Source organism: Macaca thibetana, chromosome 9 (genome assembly GCF_024542745.1).
Source record: "Macaca thibetana thibetana isolate TM-01 chromosome 9, ASM2454274v1, whole genome shotgun sequence".
NCBI lineage: Eukaryota > Metazoa > Chordata > Mammalia > Primates > Cercopithecidae > Macaca > Macaca thibetana.
In genome coordinates, this window is record NC_065586.1 from 23,869,088 (window position 1) to 23,887,118 (window position 18,031).

An 18,031-nucleotide genomic window follows, 5' to 3' on the forward strand; every position below is an offset into this window, starting at 1 on the left:
AGAAAGTATTCCCTCTGCTTTTATTTTCTGAGACAGTATAAATAAAATTTGTGTTATATTATTCTTAAATGTTTGGTAGAATTTACCAATAAAGACATCTCAGCCTGGAGCTTTCATCTTGGTTAGATTTTTAATCACCTATTCAATTTCTTTTGTAGATATAGGACTATTACTTATATCTTCTTGAATGAATTCTGGTAGCTTCTATCTTTAAAACAACTTGTAAATTTCATCTATGTTGTCAAATTTATTGGTATAAAGCTATTCATAATCATTTATTTATATGATTATATACTCTCTTTCATTCCTGATATTCATAATCTGTGTGATTCTTCTTTTTTTCTCAGTTAGGCTGGCTTGAGTCTTATACATTTTATTGATTCTTTCCTGGAACTAGATTTTGGTTACATTCATTTTTTTTTCCATTGCTTTCTATTATTTATTTCATATATATATATATATGTATATTTGCTCTCTATTACTTTTGTCCTTCTGCTTATTTTAGATTTTTTTTTCAAGATGGATGCTTAGATCATTAACTTGAGACTTTTCTTATTTTCTAGCATAAATACTTACAGTATAAGCTATATAATATCATATAATTCTATAAACTTACCTTGAAAGCATGCTTTAGTAACATCACTCACATTTTTATGTCATTCAAATTTTCATTCAGTTCAAAATATTTTATAATTTTTCTTTTATCATCTTTAACCCATAGGTTTTTTATATGTTTCTTGTTTAACTTCCAAATATTTGGGGCTTTAAAAAATATCTTTCCGTTACTTATTTTTAATTTAATTCTGTTGTTATCAGAGAAAATATTCTACATATCTTCATAGCTCTGTGCAGCACCTCCTCTGACTGAAAATTATGCCTTTGCCTCTCTGAACTAGGAACTCTTGTTTCCTCAACTCAGGGAAACTGCTGAGCTCTGTTTGGGTGTCCCCTCCCTGCACTATGACCTGGAAACTCTTCAGACGATGACCTGGGGCATTCACTGGGCTTACCACATTTGTTTTTATTCTCTTAGCAATCACTGTCCTGTGCTATATATTGCGCAATATCTGAAAACTATTGTTTCATATATTTTGTCTGTTTTCCTGGCAGTTTAAAGAGGAGGGGTGAATTTGGGTTCCTTTTGCTCTAGCATTGCCAGAAACAAGTCAAAAACTATTTAAAGTCATATTATGTTTCATCATATACCAACAAATAGAAAATGCAACTTTAAAATGATGCCATTTACAGTTGCTGAAACAATATATCTAGGAATGTATTTAACAAAAGATATACAATTTGTAGAATATTATAAAACATGATAAAAACACATTATTTAATACCTAAACAAATGGAAGAAAAATACCATGTTAATAGATAGAAAAACTCAATAGTGTAAATTTATTTACAGACAATAAAATATCAATGAAAATTTTAATAGGTTTTGTTTCACAGCTGTTTATAACATTTGTATATAAGAGCAAAGGACTAAGAATTCCCAGGAAACTCCTAAATAAAATAAGACCTATCTGCCCAATCAGAAATCATGATTTATAATGAGTCAGATTTGCACACTGTCTAATAGCACAATCTAGGTGAATAGATTGCCTGAGTTTCAAATCTTGCTTAGGTACCCACAATCCATTTCTTTGAGCTCAATTTCTTCATCCATATAATAACAGTGCCCACTTTGCAAGGTAATGATGAGGATTAAATTAGTTAACATGTGAAAACTGCTTGGGACAGTGGCTGGCATATCATAAATATAAACATATATTCACTATTTTTTATTATTATTATCTAGCTCCAAATCATTAAGACAGCGAAGCATAGAGATAGATAAGTAGACAAACAAAACATATTAGGAAAACCAGAAAAAGAGTCCTACAAAAATGGAATTTTGGCAAAGCTGAGATTTCAGATCTGTGGGAAAAGGTGGGTTATGGTGTGGGATGACTGATCAATTGATTATCCATGAAGAAAAAAATGAACACTGAAAACAAATGAAATGTTCATCAGCTGTAGAATGTAATATATTCATTCATTATAATATATTCGTGCCATGCACCACCACAAAAAGTGAAAATGAATGAATTACAGCATGTCAGATACATACATACATAAATCTCAAAAAAAGTAATGTCGAGCCTAAAAAAAGTCACAGAAGAATAAATACAACTTACTTAGTGACATTTATGTCCTTTTTTTCAAAAACAAAACAATATATTAATTAGCGGTATCTGCACATTTGTAAAACTATGAAAGAAAATAAGAGAATCATTAAAATTAAATCCAGGAAAAGCTGTCACATCAGGGTCCAAGGAGCATATGACCAATTGGAGGCACTTAGAAGATTTCAACAACTTCAAAGGGAAATGTATTATTGGTAAAGCTTGGCAATGGGTACTTGTATATTCTTTGTATTGTTTTTATCTTTACATTTTAGCACATACAGTTTTTATAACTGCTGTATTTTAAATGTTTTATTTCAAAATCATCTGAGGAGTGCTGAAAAAATCTAAACGACTATTATTTGTGCTATACCAATAGTTTCATGCTTCTGTAAATAAGTGTTATGTTGAATATTTTAAAATGTATCACCGTGAAATGAACCTAAAACAATTCTGAGTTATAAATATCCCTGGACAATTCTTTCCAGAAAGCAGGCTTTCAATGGGTTAGAATTAGGGGTCTCCTGAGGACATAAAAGAGATGTCCAGTAAGTGGGAAGAAATACAGGGAGCCCAGGGCTGTGCGATAACATTAGAACATAATAAAACAAACTTATACTTCACAGTTTTCCTAGCTGCGTGGACAATTTTTTTTGTCTATGATTTTTTTAGGGAGAAAAATAATGTAATCATCCAAATAATCCTACCTTAGATTATAGAGGCACGATATCTCAAAAACAGACCTTAAGGACCTCATCTGGTTTTGTAAATTAAAACTGTCTAAAAGGAGGAGGAACATCAAACCTTTCTTTACAATAGACACTGCTCTATTTTTCTACGTAAATATCTGCATTGCCTTGTTTTGTGAACATGAGCCTGCAGAGATATAAGAGGTGTAGACTGTTCTCACACATCGTGCCATAAATTCTTCCTTTCATCTACCCCAAGGAGTATTCAGGGACTGGTGTGAGCTGCTTTTTGCTTATAAAAACAAGTGCAAGGTGCTCAGTGGATCTTTATTTACTCATTTAGAACATATAGAACACTCTAGTTCAGGACCCTCTGTAATATAATTCTGGGCAAATTTTGGAAAGGCCAGAGGATTTACTAGCAAGGATTCTGAAGCCAACTGGGGGAAATTTCTCCCCCTTTATAAGAAGGATTTACTGCACCTCTCAAGAAAGAAGTAATCTCCAAGAAAAATACAAAGCCAGGGCCAGAGAACCAAGGAGCCAGAAGACAAGTTCTGAAAAGACCTTCTTCGAATCTTTATGAGACCATTTGATCTCTAGCCTTGCCCATGATGCGTAGAGTGGCCATTTGCATTTGTCTTCGTTAAAGTGTGGAGACAGAGAAGTTTTAAGTTCCCTTACGTGGGCATGTAGTATCATCTCTGTGTTGCAATGTGGCTGTGTGACAATGCAAGGGAACACGGTGGATCTGCTGGGCAGTCATGGTTAGGCCTCAGAGAGAAAGCCACATCCTTCCTCTGGTCACAGAGTGACTCTGGCCATCTTAAACCTACCTTGTGAAAACACAGCTTGCATCTAGGCATTGCTCAGGCTACAGAATGCTAGAGAGAGAGTGGACCATTATCTAACCCTCATTTTATAAGAAGTTCAAGCATCAACTACATGAAAATATGAATTCAAAGAATTTATCATTGTGATCAAATAGGCATAACATAAAATTCACCATTTTAAGCAGTTGTAAGTGTGCGGTTCTGTGGCATTATGTGTATTCACGTTGTCGTTGACATGGTTTCGCTCTGTGTCCTCATCCAAATCTCATCTCGAATTTTAATCCCTAAGTGTCGAGGGAGGGTCCTGATGGGAGGCGACTGGATCGTAGGAGTGGTTTCCCGCTTGCTGTTCTCATGAGAATGAGGGAGTTCTCATGACATCTAATGGTTTAAAAGCAGCGCTTCCCCCTTCGCTCCCTCTCTTCTGCCACCGCGTAAGAAGGGCCTGGCTTCCTCTTTGCCTTCCACCATGATTACAAGTTTCCCGAGGCCTCTTCAGGCATGTGCAACTGTGAGTCAATTAAACCTCTTTCCTTTATAAATTACTCAGTTTTGGTCAGTTCTTTGTAGTGGTGTGAAAACTAACTAATACAGTTGTGCAACTATAATCACCATCTGTCTCCGGAACTTTTTCATCTCCCTCAACCTAAACTCTGTACCCATTAAGCATGAACTCCCCATTTTCCCTTCCCCAGTGCCAGACAGCCACCATCCTACTTTCTGTCTGTATGAATTTGACAACTCTAGGAACCTCACATAAGTAGGATCATACAGTATTTGTCCGTTGGTGACTGGCTTTTTTCACATAGTGTAATGTCCTCAAGGTTCATCCATATTGTAGCACATGTCTGAAGTTCCTGCCTTTTCAAGGCGAAAGAATATTCCATTGTATGTATGTACCACACTTTGTTTATCCATCTATCATTGTGTCTTCATTTAGCCATAGACATTAAGGCTGTTTCTACCTTTTGGATCTTGTTAATAATACCATTATGAGCATGGCTGTACAAATATCTGATTGAATCTTTGCTTTCATTTCTTGGGGGATATATCCCAACAAATAGAATTACTGGATTTTATGGTAATTCTAAGTTTAATTATTTGAGGAACTACCATTCCATTTTCCACAGCGACTATCCCATTTTATATTCCCACCCACAGTACACAAGGGTTCTAACTTTTTCACATCCCCACCAACACTTCCTTTTATTGTTTCTGTTTTTTGTTTTTTCATAATATCCACTCTCATGAATGTGGAGCCTCATTGTGCTTTTGAATTGCATTTATCTAATGATTAGTGATGCTGAGCATTCATTCATTCATTTACTTAGAGACAGGGTCTTACTCTGTCTCCCAGGCTGGAGTGCAGTGGCACGATTACTGCTCACCTCAGCCTTGACCTCCCAGGCTAACTAAAGTGATCTTTCCACCTCAGCCTCCCAAGTAGCTGGAACCGCAGCACATGCCACCACTTCCAGCTAATTTTGATATTTTTCCTAGAGACAGGGTTTCACCATGTTGCCCAGGCTGATCTCAAACTCCTGGACTCAAATGATCCACCCACCTTGGCCTCCCAAAGTGCTGGAATTACAGGCTCACACCACTATGCCCAGCCACTGAGCATCTTTTTATGAGCTTATTGGCCTTCAATAATTTTTAAAGCTGTGCAATTTCACATTCAAAAAGCCATTTCCTAATTTCACTATTTGTGTATGTGTCATTTCTTTATCATTTATGTGTAAAATGTATGCGGTTTGAGTAAAGAGGGAAAATGGAAATGGAATCTTTAAATACATTTAAAAACATTTGTGTTTACTTTGTTGATGGACACGTGATTTTCAAAATGTTTAATGGACTCACTTTCTCCTTACTCAACCTTCATCAAAAGTTAATTAAATACGTAGAATTTTCCTAGAAGCTAAGGACATTCTTAGGTTTATTCAGTTTTGCTCATGATTTTGCATACTTCCCACTGCCATTAAATCAGAGCATTGGAAACTACAAAGGATTTCTATAGGTAGCTCAGAAAAACAGCAAATGTGCATTGAACTACATGTCATCCTATGTTTTCACAAGTGCCTATGATTTATGAAATAACCTCTTCTTTTTATGATATTTGGCTTTCAGTAACCAGAAAAATCCAATATGTTGGATGCTTTATAATAACCAAGAAGTTGAGGAAGAAAACTTGAAATTATACAAATGAAACCCCATCACCCTTGTAAGTTACAGTCAAAGACTTAATAAGCTCATCTGATTGCCTAAGTATTCATAGTTTTGTTTTGTTTTGTTTTTGAGATGGAGTCTCGTTCTGTCATCCAGACTGGAGTGCAGTGGTGCAGTCATGGCCCACTGCAACCTCGGCCTCCTAGATTCAAGCATTCTTCCCACCTCAGCCTCCCAAGTAGCCTGGACTACTGCTCGGGAGTAAGTTTTGTATTTCTTGTAGAGATGGGATCTCACTGTGTTCCTCAGGCTGTTCTCCAACTCCTATGCCCAAGTGATCCTCCTCTTAAAGTGCTGGCATTACAGGCATGAGCCACTGTGCCTTGCCTCTTCATGAGTTTTAACTTTTCATTTTCCTCCTCAGAATGATGTAAGTCTCATTAGAATCCTTTAAAGAGAGAGAGGGGACTCCATCATTGGCTCACTTGCATTTTAAAGTAAGAGATCATGCCCACTAGAGTCACAAGTATTTAAAACCTCAGGGATAAATCTGAATACATATTCCTATTATTACTGATAAGTCATAAGAATAACTTTTAAGTCACCCCGTGTTTTGGGGTTGTTGTGCTTTCATGCTTGAAATTATACTTTCAATAATGTCATGGGAGACCATCCTAATAAGAAATAGCTTATTTTTACTTCAGGATTCTACTCTCAAATATAAAATTTTAACTTGCACTGAGAGCCAAGATAATTCTTAAAATGGCACATGGAAAAACTGTGACTACAAAACTCCAGCCTCCATCACAACCTGGCTGTCTAACACATTTTTGTACAACTTTTCGAACTGCTTCTAAATCCACTGTTGGTTCAGATAAGTCGTTCAGCCTTCTATGTAAGGGAGTGTTTTGCAATAAAAAACCAAAAAAGTTCCTCTTGGCACTGAATTTTATAACATAATGAAGCATGTCCTAAATAATTTTAAGATTCTTTTACAATATAGAAGCACAGATGGGTGACATCATGGTATAAAGCAACTTTTACTGAAATCATAAAAAAAAATGCTTTTTAAAGGGTTCTTAGAAATTAGAGTTGTTAAATCAAGAAATCTTTCTGTAGCATTCAACTAGAAAATTGAGGAATCTAAACTTACAAGCCTTTGTCCTGAATCTAGGAAGCATGAAAATTTTACAGGATAAATGCAGACCACAAATTCAGTTATTCAAGCACTCAAACCATGCCTCTCTACATATGGCCACCTATATAAAGTAACTATCAGTGTAAAGTGGCAAAGCATGACATAATCCAAATAGCTAAAGAGGTGGACCTTGCTCCTGTTCCCACTATGTTTTATAATTAAGTTAGAATCAATATTGGCTGTTCTTGGAGACCATCATGACACTTACCACAAGTCCCTCAATGTGATATAATGTCCAAATAGTAGAGTGAGATAAATTTAAGAAATTGTTCACATACAGGTTTGGAGCCAGAACGGAGTTCACCCATCTAGACACAAAGGGAGGCAAAATATCCATATAGCAGGTATTGATCAAGGAGACAGGAATCAGAATATTATTCATACATGGTTGTAATTGGCTGCTACTGAACAGGTGTCAACAAAGTACTACCAAATCTGTCCAGCCACCTGTTTTTACAAATGAAGTTTTATGGGAACACAGCCTTACCCATGCATTGGCATTTTGTCTATGGCTATTTTTACTCTCCAGTGGTGAAGATGGATAGTTGATCACAGGCCATACAGTTCAAAAAGCTGAAAATATTTACTGTTTGGCCCGTTACAGGAAAAAGTTTGCTACGGAACATTCTGCTAAGATATCAAGCCAATCATAAGGCAGGACCAAGTAAAAAAACTGGATTAAGCCAGGATGAAGTAGGACATTGGTATTTTATAACCATTAAAATTATTACCTTTAATTCATATGCATTCTTACGATTGTCAAAGTGCTTTCTTATTCATTATCCCACTTGACTGTTGGAAGAACCCTGTAATATAACAGGGTAGTTGCCACAACACCTTTTCCAAGGTGATTTGGCCCTGAGAGGTGAAGTGTTTTCTCCTGGATTACATAACAAGTGGGGGGTCTTCTAGCACAGTGAGCTTAGGAGTCAAACAAAGCTGGCCAGGTGTGGTGGCTTACACCTGTAATCCCAGAACTTTTGGAGCCCAAGGTGGCGCGGATCGCTTGAGCCCAGGAGTTCAAGACCAGCCTGGGCAACATGGCAAAACCCCTACTGTACAAAAAATACAAAAAAAAAAAAAATTAGCTAGGGATGGTGGCACATGCCTATGGTCCCAGCTATTCAAGAGGCTGAGGTGGGAGGATCACCTGAGCATGGGAGGTTGAGGCTGCGGTGAGCCACGAGCACACCACTGCACTCCAGCCTGGGTAATAAAGTGAGACCCTGTCTCAAAATAAATAAATAAATAAATAAATAAGACAAGTAGAAGTCAGAAAGTCAGACAAAGCTTACCAAGTTACCAAGTTGTTTGTCTTGACATCTGGTCAGAAAGCAAGATCAGGAGGCAGGGCAAAGGTGAAAGTTCAAGAAGCCCAGCAGACACTGTGCTGAGGCACCTTACACCTCAGGAGAAGATGCAGACATCCTGGAGCACGCTTCCCAATGACCTTTGCGGAGACTTGCTGACTGCACACAGGAAGCTGCTCTGCTCACATCCTCCAGGCTGCTGCCTTCCCATCTGCTCTTCCACACAGGATGTTGTTCTCCCAGATCAGAGCTGCTGGATTCCCATGACACGAAGCTCATGCACGCATCCTATCTGGGGATGCTTGTAGCCACCCAAGTGCAGTGCATTTTGGGGTCTGGCACACAGCATCCAAGATGACAGAGGCACTCTTCCCAGGTCACCGCTGTGACTGAACAGTCAGTCTATGTTCACACTCAGTGTGTGTGTGGATTGCAGCCAGACTTTTTGCTTTGTCGAGAAGAGGGCAGATTCCAGGGCCAGACTGACTGAGTTCATTTCCCACTCCTGTACTTAGTATCTGTGAGATCTTGGGCACATTTCTGGGCCTCTGAGAGTTTCAATTTGCTCATCTGTGAACTGGAGATAATAATGGTATCTACCTTGTCGGGTCACCATGAAGGATAAATGACTTAGGATAGTGTTGGGCACACAGTAAGTGTACAATAAATGCTAGCAATTGTTCTTAATGATCATTACTGTCTCAAGGAGAGCCAGGGCCCTACCACAGCCTGTAGTATTTTCTTCTTGGGAGGCAATTTTTCTCTTGGGGTACCTGATGCCTTTACACCCTTAGTTAGATGTAAATTGTCACCAAGATGTTTGCTCACATCTTGCAGATGGGAAAGCAGATAGAACTTTGGAAAAAACAGTCCATATCTAAAACACCAACGTGCTGATATACCGGGAAGAGCCTAATCACTCCAGCTTCTGAGGCAGAGTGTAGCTTCAGGGCCAATTAGTATCACCAGCTCATGATGCAAACCCCAGTTAGATGCTGCACAGAACTCTTGTCACATGAGGTTCTTCTTAGGGACTATCAAGAAATGAAGGAGGGTATTCCCTTATAGATGATCTCTATTTCCATGTTCAAAACTGCAAGAAAAAGTTTGTTTAAAGCCCATAGGAGGAATGTAGGTTAGCTACAAGAAAGAACTAGTAAGCATGGAGATTTCCTGTGCTGCCAACAAAGCAAAGTTGGCTATGCCTTTGGGATTTGGAAAGCAGAATAGAGTCAGAGAGGTGTAAGGCAGCTCAAAGCTAGGTGTTGTTGAACCAGGAGAGCACAAGAGATCCTCAAAGCCAGCCTCTAGCTATGGATGGAAGAAGGAGTCATGCATGAGCAACCATTGGTGTCAAATCCTACCAGAAAACAGAAGTGCACATCACCATGTAGAGCTGCTCATCAGAGCCAAGGTGAAGTCCAGCCGAGCACAGGGTTACTGCAGGCTGTGGCCTCGAACCAGCCCCAGGGAGGAGAGCCCCCAGCAACCACCTCCTTCACTGGGGTAGCCAAAGATCATCCCTAAACCAGGACAGCTCAGGCAGTTACAAAAGCAGAATCAGGGAGCTTTAGCAAAGGCTGAGAAACCAGGAAGAGAGTTCATGGGAAGGGCTAGCCCCATATTTGGAATACTGTAATGTTCTTTCTCTTTGGTGAGGATTTATGTCAACAGAAAGGGCTTCCAGACAGGTGTGGAGGCATCCAGTCACGAAACTAAATAGAGATCTATGTGGGGATGGGGTCAGGGAGGCCCAAAAGTACAATGAATAATTCAATAGTGATATCACTGAAGATGGTTCAGGAAGATGTTCTCATGCTAAAAAAAGTGATGGCAGCTGGATTTGGAATAGACAGGTTTATTTGTCCATTTGCATTGCTATAAAGGAATACTTGAAATTGGGTAATTTATAAAGAAAAGACGTTTATTTGACTCATGGTTCTGCAGGCTGTACATGAAGCATAGTGCTGGCATCTGCTCCTGGTGAGGCCTGCAATCATGGCAGAAGGTGAAGGGGAACCAGCAAGTGTCATGGCAAGAGAGAGAGCAGGAGAGAGAGGGGAGGGCACCGACTCTTTTTAAACAACCAGATCTCACGTAGACTAATAAAGTGAACTAATAGAGTGAGAACGCACTCATTACCACGAGGATCGCAACAAGCCATTTAGGAAGGATCCACCCCCATGACCCAAACACCTCCGCTAGGCCCACCATCAACACTGGAGGTTGAGACTTGGACGGGACACACATCCAAACCAAGTCAACAGGGTGAGCACTTGGAATTTTTAAGTAGGAAGAAAACTTCCAGTCCCATCCTTTCTGAACAGGCCAAAGGATGATCAGCCCAATTCCAGAGGTGCTGACAGTGAAATCATGAGACTCAGGGAGAAGATCCGTAAGGCCCTGGAGAGCAGAGGCCATCACCAGCACATGCAGGAGGCTTGTTACAAAGTCTTAAGGAAAAAAGAAATGTCAAGGTTCAGTGTGTTGAATCCTGCCTGGATTAGGTCATTGTGGGGAGATACTAGACCAGAAGGGACCACACATAGGAGTAAAACCCAGTCCAGGCACAGTGGCTCATGCCTATAATCCTAGCACTTTGGGAGGTTGAGGCAGGAGGATCACCTGAGGTCAGAGTTCAAGACTAGCCTGGCCAACTTGGTGAAACCCCATCTCTCCAAAAAAAAAAAAAAAAAAAAAAAAAAAAAAAAAAAAAAAAAAAAAAACTAGCCAGGCATGGTGGCAGGTGCCTGTAATCCCAGCTACTCAGGAGGATGAGGCATGAGAATTACTTGAACCCAGGAAGCAGAGGTTACAGTGAGTCAAGATCGTGCCACTGCACTGTCTCCAAAAAAAAAAAAAAAGTAATATAACCTATGAATTCAAAGTAAAACTCAGAGCAAACCTGATCAACTGGTGAATGATCTCAGTCTGGAAGTCTTAGGCTCTGGAGTAGATGGGCAAGCTGCCTGTTGATCACAGGAGACAGATTGTCTATTTCAGATTAAAGCAGTATTCTTGGTATAAGCTGTATAGGTGTGTACTGTTCCCAGAGTGAGACAGGGTTTGTTCTCTAGAAACTGGTCTTTTACCCTGAGATCACTCACAATTCAAACAATGTCTTTGTGATATAATGGCTACTTTCTTATTTTTGGACTCAAACTAACGATAAAAATAACATAGATTCTACAAACTCTTCTCTTTCCTTTTTTGCTTTGGTGCTAGGAAGCTCACAGCCAAATTTCTTTTCCTCCAGACTCTATGATTATTCATTTCTTATTTTAATGTCACACAAATTTTATCTTAGTAGTGTAAGTATTTTGCAAGCCAACTCACATCCTTTGTTAGGAATGAGGTAAGGATAGAAACAAATTAACAAAACCTCTCTTCTTTATTTCTGCCTTTATTTTTTAAAGGGTTTTTTTGTTGGGCAGGCTTGAAACTGCATGACCAAGCAAATGTTTCTGTGTCATCTTTCTATTCTTTCCTCGGTTTAAAATAAAAATACACCATGCATTGTTGACCATGGCCCTTGTGTTCAGCCTTTAGATTGGCCTGATGGTTTGATATACACTAAAATGACAAAGCATTTCAGGAAACCTCCATTGAGTGGAGAAGAAAAATAATAAATCACGTGGTACTCTTCAATGCACTTTAAAGTATTGACCTTGTGGATGAACCAGCTTTATTTAAACAGATGCATGAGTTTTGGTACAGACATGTGAAGTCTGTTTCTTGAGTGACAGGGGACACCTTTACCCCAAGTGTTACAGCTCAAACCAAGCATGGTCACTGAAACTCTGATTAGGTGACAAGTGAAATGAGCTTGAAGTTCTCAGGCAGGTTCCCCAGTGTTCCCATAAAGGGACATAACCTGTTTATGGCTGGTAGTCCCTACAAAATGGAAGTAGCAAAAATGAGCAAGCAGCTCTGCAAGTGACCTATCCCCCTAAGGTGCAGTAGCACCTCGGAGGGCAGCCGAGGAAGGTTGGATCCAGTAGTTGCTAGCACGGCCACAGTGAAATGAGACAGCTTTCAGTGACCCAGACAAGCAGCTGATTCCAAAGCCCATTAGGCATGACAATCACCTGAGAATTGCTTTTTTTTTTTTGACAGGGTCTCACTCTGTCACACAGGCTGGAGTACAGTAGCATGATCTCAGCTCACTGCAACCTCTGCCTCCCGGGCTCAGGTGATCCTCCTGCCTCAGCCTCCTAGGACTATAGGTGTGTGCCACAATGCCTGGCTATGTTTTGTATTTTTCATAGAAACAAGATTTCACCAAGTTGGCCAGGCTGGTCTCCAACTCCTAACCTCAAGTGATTCACCCACCTCGCCCTTCCGAAGTGCTGGGATGGCAGATGTGAACCACCACGCCCAGCTGAAAATTGCTTTTGTAAATTTCTGGGATCCTATCTTGGGCTCTTTCCAGAAATTCTAATTCACTGGGCCTGAGATGGAACCCAGAAATGTTGATTTATTTTTTAGAGGTTCTCCAGCTGATTCTCTAGTCTCTCAGGTCTGGAAAAACCACCATGGTCTAAAGACAGCTGCCCTAGCCACCCTCCAGTCCACCCCACCCCCACCCCAGCAGTGCAGACATCTATGTTGTACATATGTATATATTCTGTTGATGTACACACAGTCCCCGACATATGATAGTTCAACTTAGGATTTTTTGACTTTACAATGGGGGGAACAATATGCATTCAGTGGAAACCATACTTTGAATTTTGAATTGTGGTCTATTCCCAGGCTAGTGACATACAATGCAATACTCCCTCGATATGCTGGGCAGCAGCAGCGAACCACACCCCCTGGTCAGCCACAAAATTGAGAGTGTAAATGACAGACACTCTACAGTGTTTTGTGTGGCCAGACGGTTGGCCCAACTGTAGGCTGCTGTAAGTGTTCTGGGCAGGTTTAAGGCAGGCTTGGCTAAGCTATGATGGTTGTCGGTAAGCTATCAACTTACCCTATTTTTTTTTTTTACTTATCCTATTTTCAACTTTCAGTGGGTTTATCAGGACCTACTCCCGCTGTATGTCAAGGGACATTTGTATATACATATGTATGCATATGAATGAATATATATATCTTCTTGACCCTATATATAATATGTATTATATATTATATATAGTATATTATATATAATAAAACATATATAATAATATAATATAATATAATATATAAATAAAATAAAATATATTTTATATATATAATAAAATAAAATATATATTATATTATTACATATTATATATTATATTATTTTATTAAAATAAAATATATATTATATATTATATTTTGTGGTGTGTGTGTATATATATATGTGTGTGTGTATATATATATATATATATATACACACACACCCCATTGGCTCTGTTTTTTTGGAGAACCCTGACTAATACAATTCCCAACTCTACAAGTGGCCTATAGCATAATCATCTTGATTTTTTCCCCTCCCCTTTGTAAAATTAGTCTCATTACACTGGCTCTCCCAGAGAAGGAAAGTGTGCTATAATGAGACGTCATTCTATTCCTCTGAAATGCTTCTATCCACACTGCATGGGATAAAACCACCTGTTTTAAATGGTGTCAAGATGCAGTCACACTTCTTTCCTGGCACTGATCCTTCCAGCCAGCTTCCCAGGCCAAAGTCCTTTGCCAGGTGCCGCAGTCCTGGAAGTCATGTGATTTGTGTCCGCCAGGGTCCAAGCTATGTCGCTGTCCGTCATTATTCTGAGGCATGAGTCTAAAGTGTGAGCCTGGTCTCTGGAGTAGCCTCTTGGCTAGTGGGTGGAGAATCCTGACTGATTCCTCTCTGCTCCATCCCTGCACAACTGGAATGCTGTTCATTTGACAGCCTATAAAGTAGCCGAGGTTAGTTTCTTTGTGAAATCTATTCCTGAAAAGAAAGGTGACCGCTAATATGATGAGGGAACTGAGGAAACCTGAAGAAGCCTGAGAAAGCAATGGTACTTGGGCAGAAATAAAAGATAATTTGGAGAAATGAAAGCATGGAGTTTCTTATTTGGACAGAATTATTAAGAGTAAAGGGCTTGCTTAAATTTTGTAGTTATGCTTTACTAAATTTAATGGAGTGGATTTTATGATACAACAGTATTTGCAAATGTGGTGGTTCATTACATTTGCAGGACACTTCTCATAATATTAAGGGTTTACTCTCACATTTTTTCCTCCCAGTTTATAGGGCTGAGGTTATGAGTGTGATCCTACTACGGACTCTGTGGTCTGAGTGAAGATTTGATCTTGTAACTGACATTTTTTATAAGGCTGTGCTAGACCTGTTAGGAATCATTAAAACTGAAGTTTTGAAAAGACGGGCTAAGGAAAGTATTTATTGAGTGCGACCATGTGCCTGACCAGGTGCAGAGTTGTCATTTCAGTTGATCTATGTAGTAATTCTCTGTGGCAAAAATTACTAACCCAATTTTAATAACGAAAAGCCGGGGAAGGTAACTTGCCCGGGGCTGGGCCCACATTTAGAAGTTAGAGGTAACTCCTGTTCCCATTGATTCCAAAATTTATACTCTCTCCAGCACATAACTACGTCTGATAAAGTGCTAAGTAGCTTCACATTTATCAACTGTAAATGGGGAATAGCACGGTATTTACACTTGGAGTGGAGTTATATGACCACATCTTCCGAGAACCTTTTTATAGTTCATAGAGAGTTTGTGTAGACTCTCCCCAAGGGAATACAGAATAATCGAGGTTGGAAACAGCTTAACCTCAAGTCATAAAAATCACTGACATGGGAAACTAAGAGGGAAAATGGTTATCCTTAGTGGAGAGGTTGTATGCCTCCGGTATGGGCTACATGTTCAATTGGTGGAAGCAATGTTTTCAGCCCTGAAAAATGTGACCCCTTGAACACATTTGATTTTTACATCATGACTATTGTTTTTTGTAAAGCACGCTAAGTACAAATATTTGTTAGAATAAACTCCAAGCTCTTTAAAAGGTAAAATAATTTCTATCTCTTTCCCCAGCTATCTCTCTCTGACACACACACATATGCACGTACACACATACACACACATCCCACAACACATCACACAGACACACAATTGCCCTTTTTTTAGATTAGTTGGTACCCTGTGGCAGCCCGAAGAGGTTGGAAATTACATTCTTCTGTTTTCTTACTTTGTCATGGTTCTGTGCCTGTTCTGTAAACAGCAGGAGAAGTAATTATGTAAGGTGGGTATTCGTTTCACGGTCACCTCTTGGAATATACTATAGGAAGGTGCTAAAGCAAGGAAATATTTGCTTGAACTAATGCCTGGAAACTGAACGTGGTACGCACTTCATAATAATATAAACCACACATCTGGCTCATTTTTATGTATTGTACCTGAGTGGGTGGGGTAATATTTATATTATTTTTCCACTTCTAGGCTGTCTGGTGTGTAGTCTGTGCATGCAAGGGAGTATCGTGTGTGTGTGTGTGTGTGTGTGTGCACGCGTGTTTCGTATTCCCTATTGCAGCATCTGCCGTTTGCTCTGAATTGGAGCATTTACCATTGCAAAACTGTCACCGGCATCTTAGAAACACAGATTTACATTCCACAGGTCCCGTAAATGGGCTACGGGGCTGTATGATGCCTTGTGTTTAAAAGAGATCCAAGTGGCAGCCCAGCACTTTCCGTCCCGCTGCACTTCATACTGTAACTGTGTCCGTTGAAAAGTGAAGCTCAAAGGATTTTTTAGAATCTGCTGCCCCAGCAGGTAACACTCTGGAGTTTTTTTTTTTCTTGTTGTTTTTTCTGCCATTTAAAATGTCCAAACCCTCTCGCTTGGCTAGACCTTTCTTCTCTAACACAGCTTCTAAGCTGCCATCAGCTAGGCGAGATGATTTGAACAGCAAACAGAAAAAAAACAGCTTAGGTGAGAAGATTTTGAGAACTGGGAGTGAAGGAAATTTGGTCAAACAGCAGCAGGTGCAAACGGCGGCAACTTCTGCCCAGCGGAAGGCTACAACACACAAAGGTAATGTTTGAAATCCACTGCTTTTGTGAGCGTTTGCTTAGAAACCTCCTGCTTAACAATACTGACCAGTAACTTCAATGAATGAGACTTTTCATGGCTTCAAAACTTATCCATTTGATTGAATGTGAAATTTTCTAAAATCCTGGAGTGTGTTGCTAAAAATAACCAATAATTATTAGGAAGATGGAGGTGACAGAACTTTCTGTCATTAATTAATGAATAAGAAATGCTGATTGTTTTCACTTGTCTTCCAGAATAACAGATTTTATTATTGGTCGTGTTTTGTAGTCTTTTATAATCCAATCATATCCAAAGTTTCTTACCATTTACCTATAAGAATAGAAACTAAAAAAAGAAAGAAATTGTTCTAAAACCTTATCATTAACCAGCAATGGAATTGTTGCATGCTGAATTGTTTACACTCTCTTTTAAAAATGAATTGTATCTGAAATACTAGTCTAATGTATGGTTCCTTGAAAAGCATGATAAAAATTTCTGCTAGTGTTCTTACCTGGTGCATTTAAATTAGCCTTCTCGGGTGAATGTTGGACTGTTTCACCTAGCAAGAGTATTGGTGGATATTTGCCCAGGAATTGAGAAATGTGATAACTAAAGCTATCTGTTACTTCAGCGTATATAATCACAGAAGGCAATGAAATCATAGCTAAAAATATAATAGTAATTTCCCCCATTGTACAAAGAACTACATATTAAATCACTAAGCAGCATTTATAATACTTATTTTAATAGAGTTTGAGTTATCTACTACAAACATAATATTTGGCCCTGTGATTTTATAGTAAGACAAAAAATTGTTTTAATATTCTTATTCTTATAACTGGGAGTTTTTATTTTCTAAAAAGTCTATTTTATAATTTTAAACCTGACCTCTTCTCCATTAAAAACTATGACAAACAAATATGCAATGATACACTTTTGTGCCCTGTACTATTTCGAAGAGGTAAGTATCTATCTGGAAAATTTTAATTTTTCCCTTAGTTGTATTATTATTGTTTCATCCACTGTGATCAATGACATGCTTGTATAAAAAACTGAGACCAAAATGCTTCATAAAAGGCACATGCAATCAACACTAGAAGACCTTAGAAGTGTTGACAGAAGTGGCTGAATAGAATGAATTTTGGCTGCATAAAAGGAAAACTTTCTTTTCTGTTAGACTATGTATAAAAATCTGAAAAATTCTTAGAAAAAGGAATGTCAACTACCTCAACCTAAAGAGTGTCCAAACATTTATACAGAATATATCCTTTTTTAAACAAACAATCTGAGGCTCGGTGCTTATTCCAAAGATTTATTCAAAATGCTGACCTTTTCATGGCAAACTATGAACAGTTTTGAATAGACTTAGTGGGTGAAAATAATTTTCTTTGATAACAGGTTTGGGTTGGGATTAGTTCAAAGTCATTTAAAACCAAGAGTGAGTATTAAAGTCCAAGATCAATATAAATACGACACACTTTTGTAAAAAATAAACTGGGGGTAAATTATAAAATAATAAGGTGGGTTTTTTTGTGTGTGTTTCTCTGAGAGGAAAAGGAAGTATTCTACCGCAAGACGTTTTGATACTGACAGAAGGACTGGATTATTTTCGAAAGACATCATCATCACGTATATTTGTTTTTCTTCTTTAATCAGT

General features: G+C 38.7%; 1 protein-coding gene across 2 annotated transcripts in view; it reads left to right on the plus strand.

The window, feature by feature from the left end:
• Positions 1–18,031, plus strand: part of KIAA1217 (KIAA1217 ortholog) — an 839,027-nt gene that overhangs the window by 324,579 nt on the left and 496,417 nt on the right. The window contains exon 1 of one of the 2 annotated variants that reach the window (XM_050804844.1): positions 13,736–16,374. The exons of the other annotated variant lie outside the window; for it this stretch is intronic. Coding sequence (XP_050660801.1) covers positions 16,164–16,374 — 211 coding nt within the window. The 5' untranslated portion in view covers positions 13,736–16,163. Of the gene's footprint in view, positions 1–13,735; positions 16,375–18,031 lie in introns of those variants that run through there. 2 annotated transcript variants of the gene reach the window in all.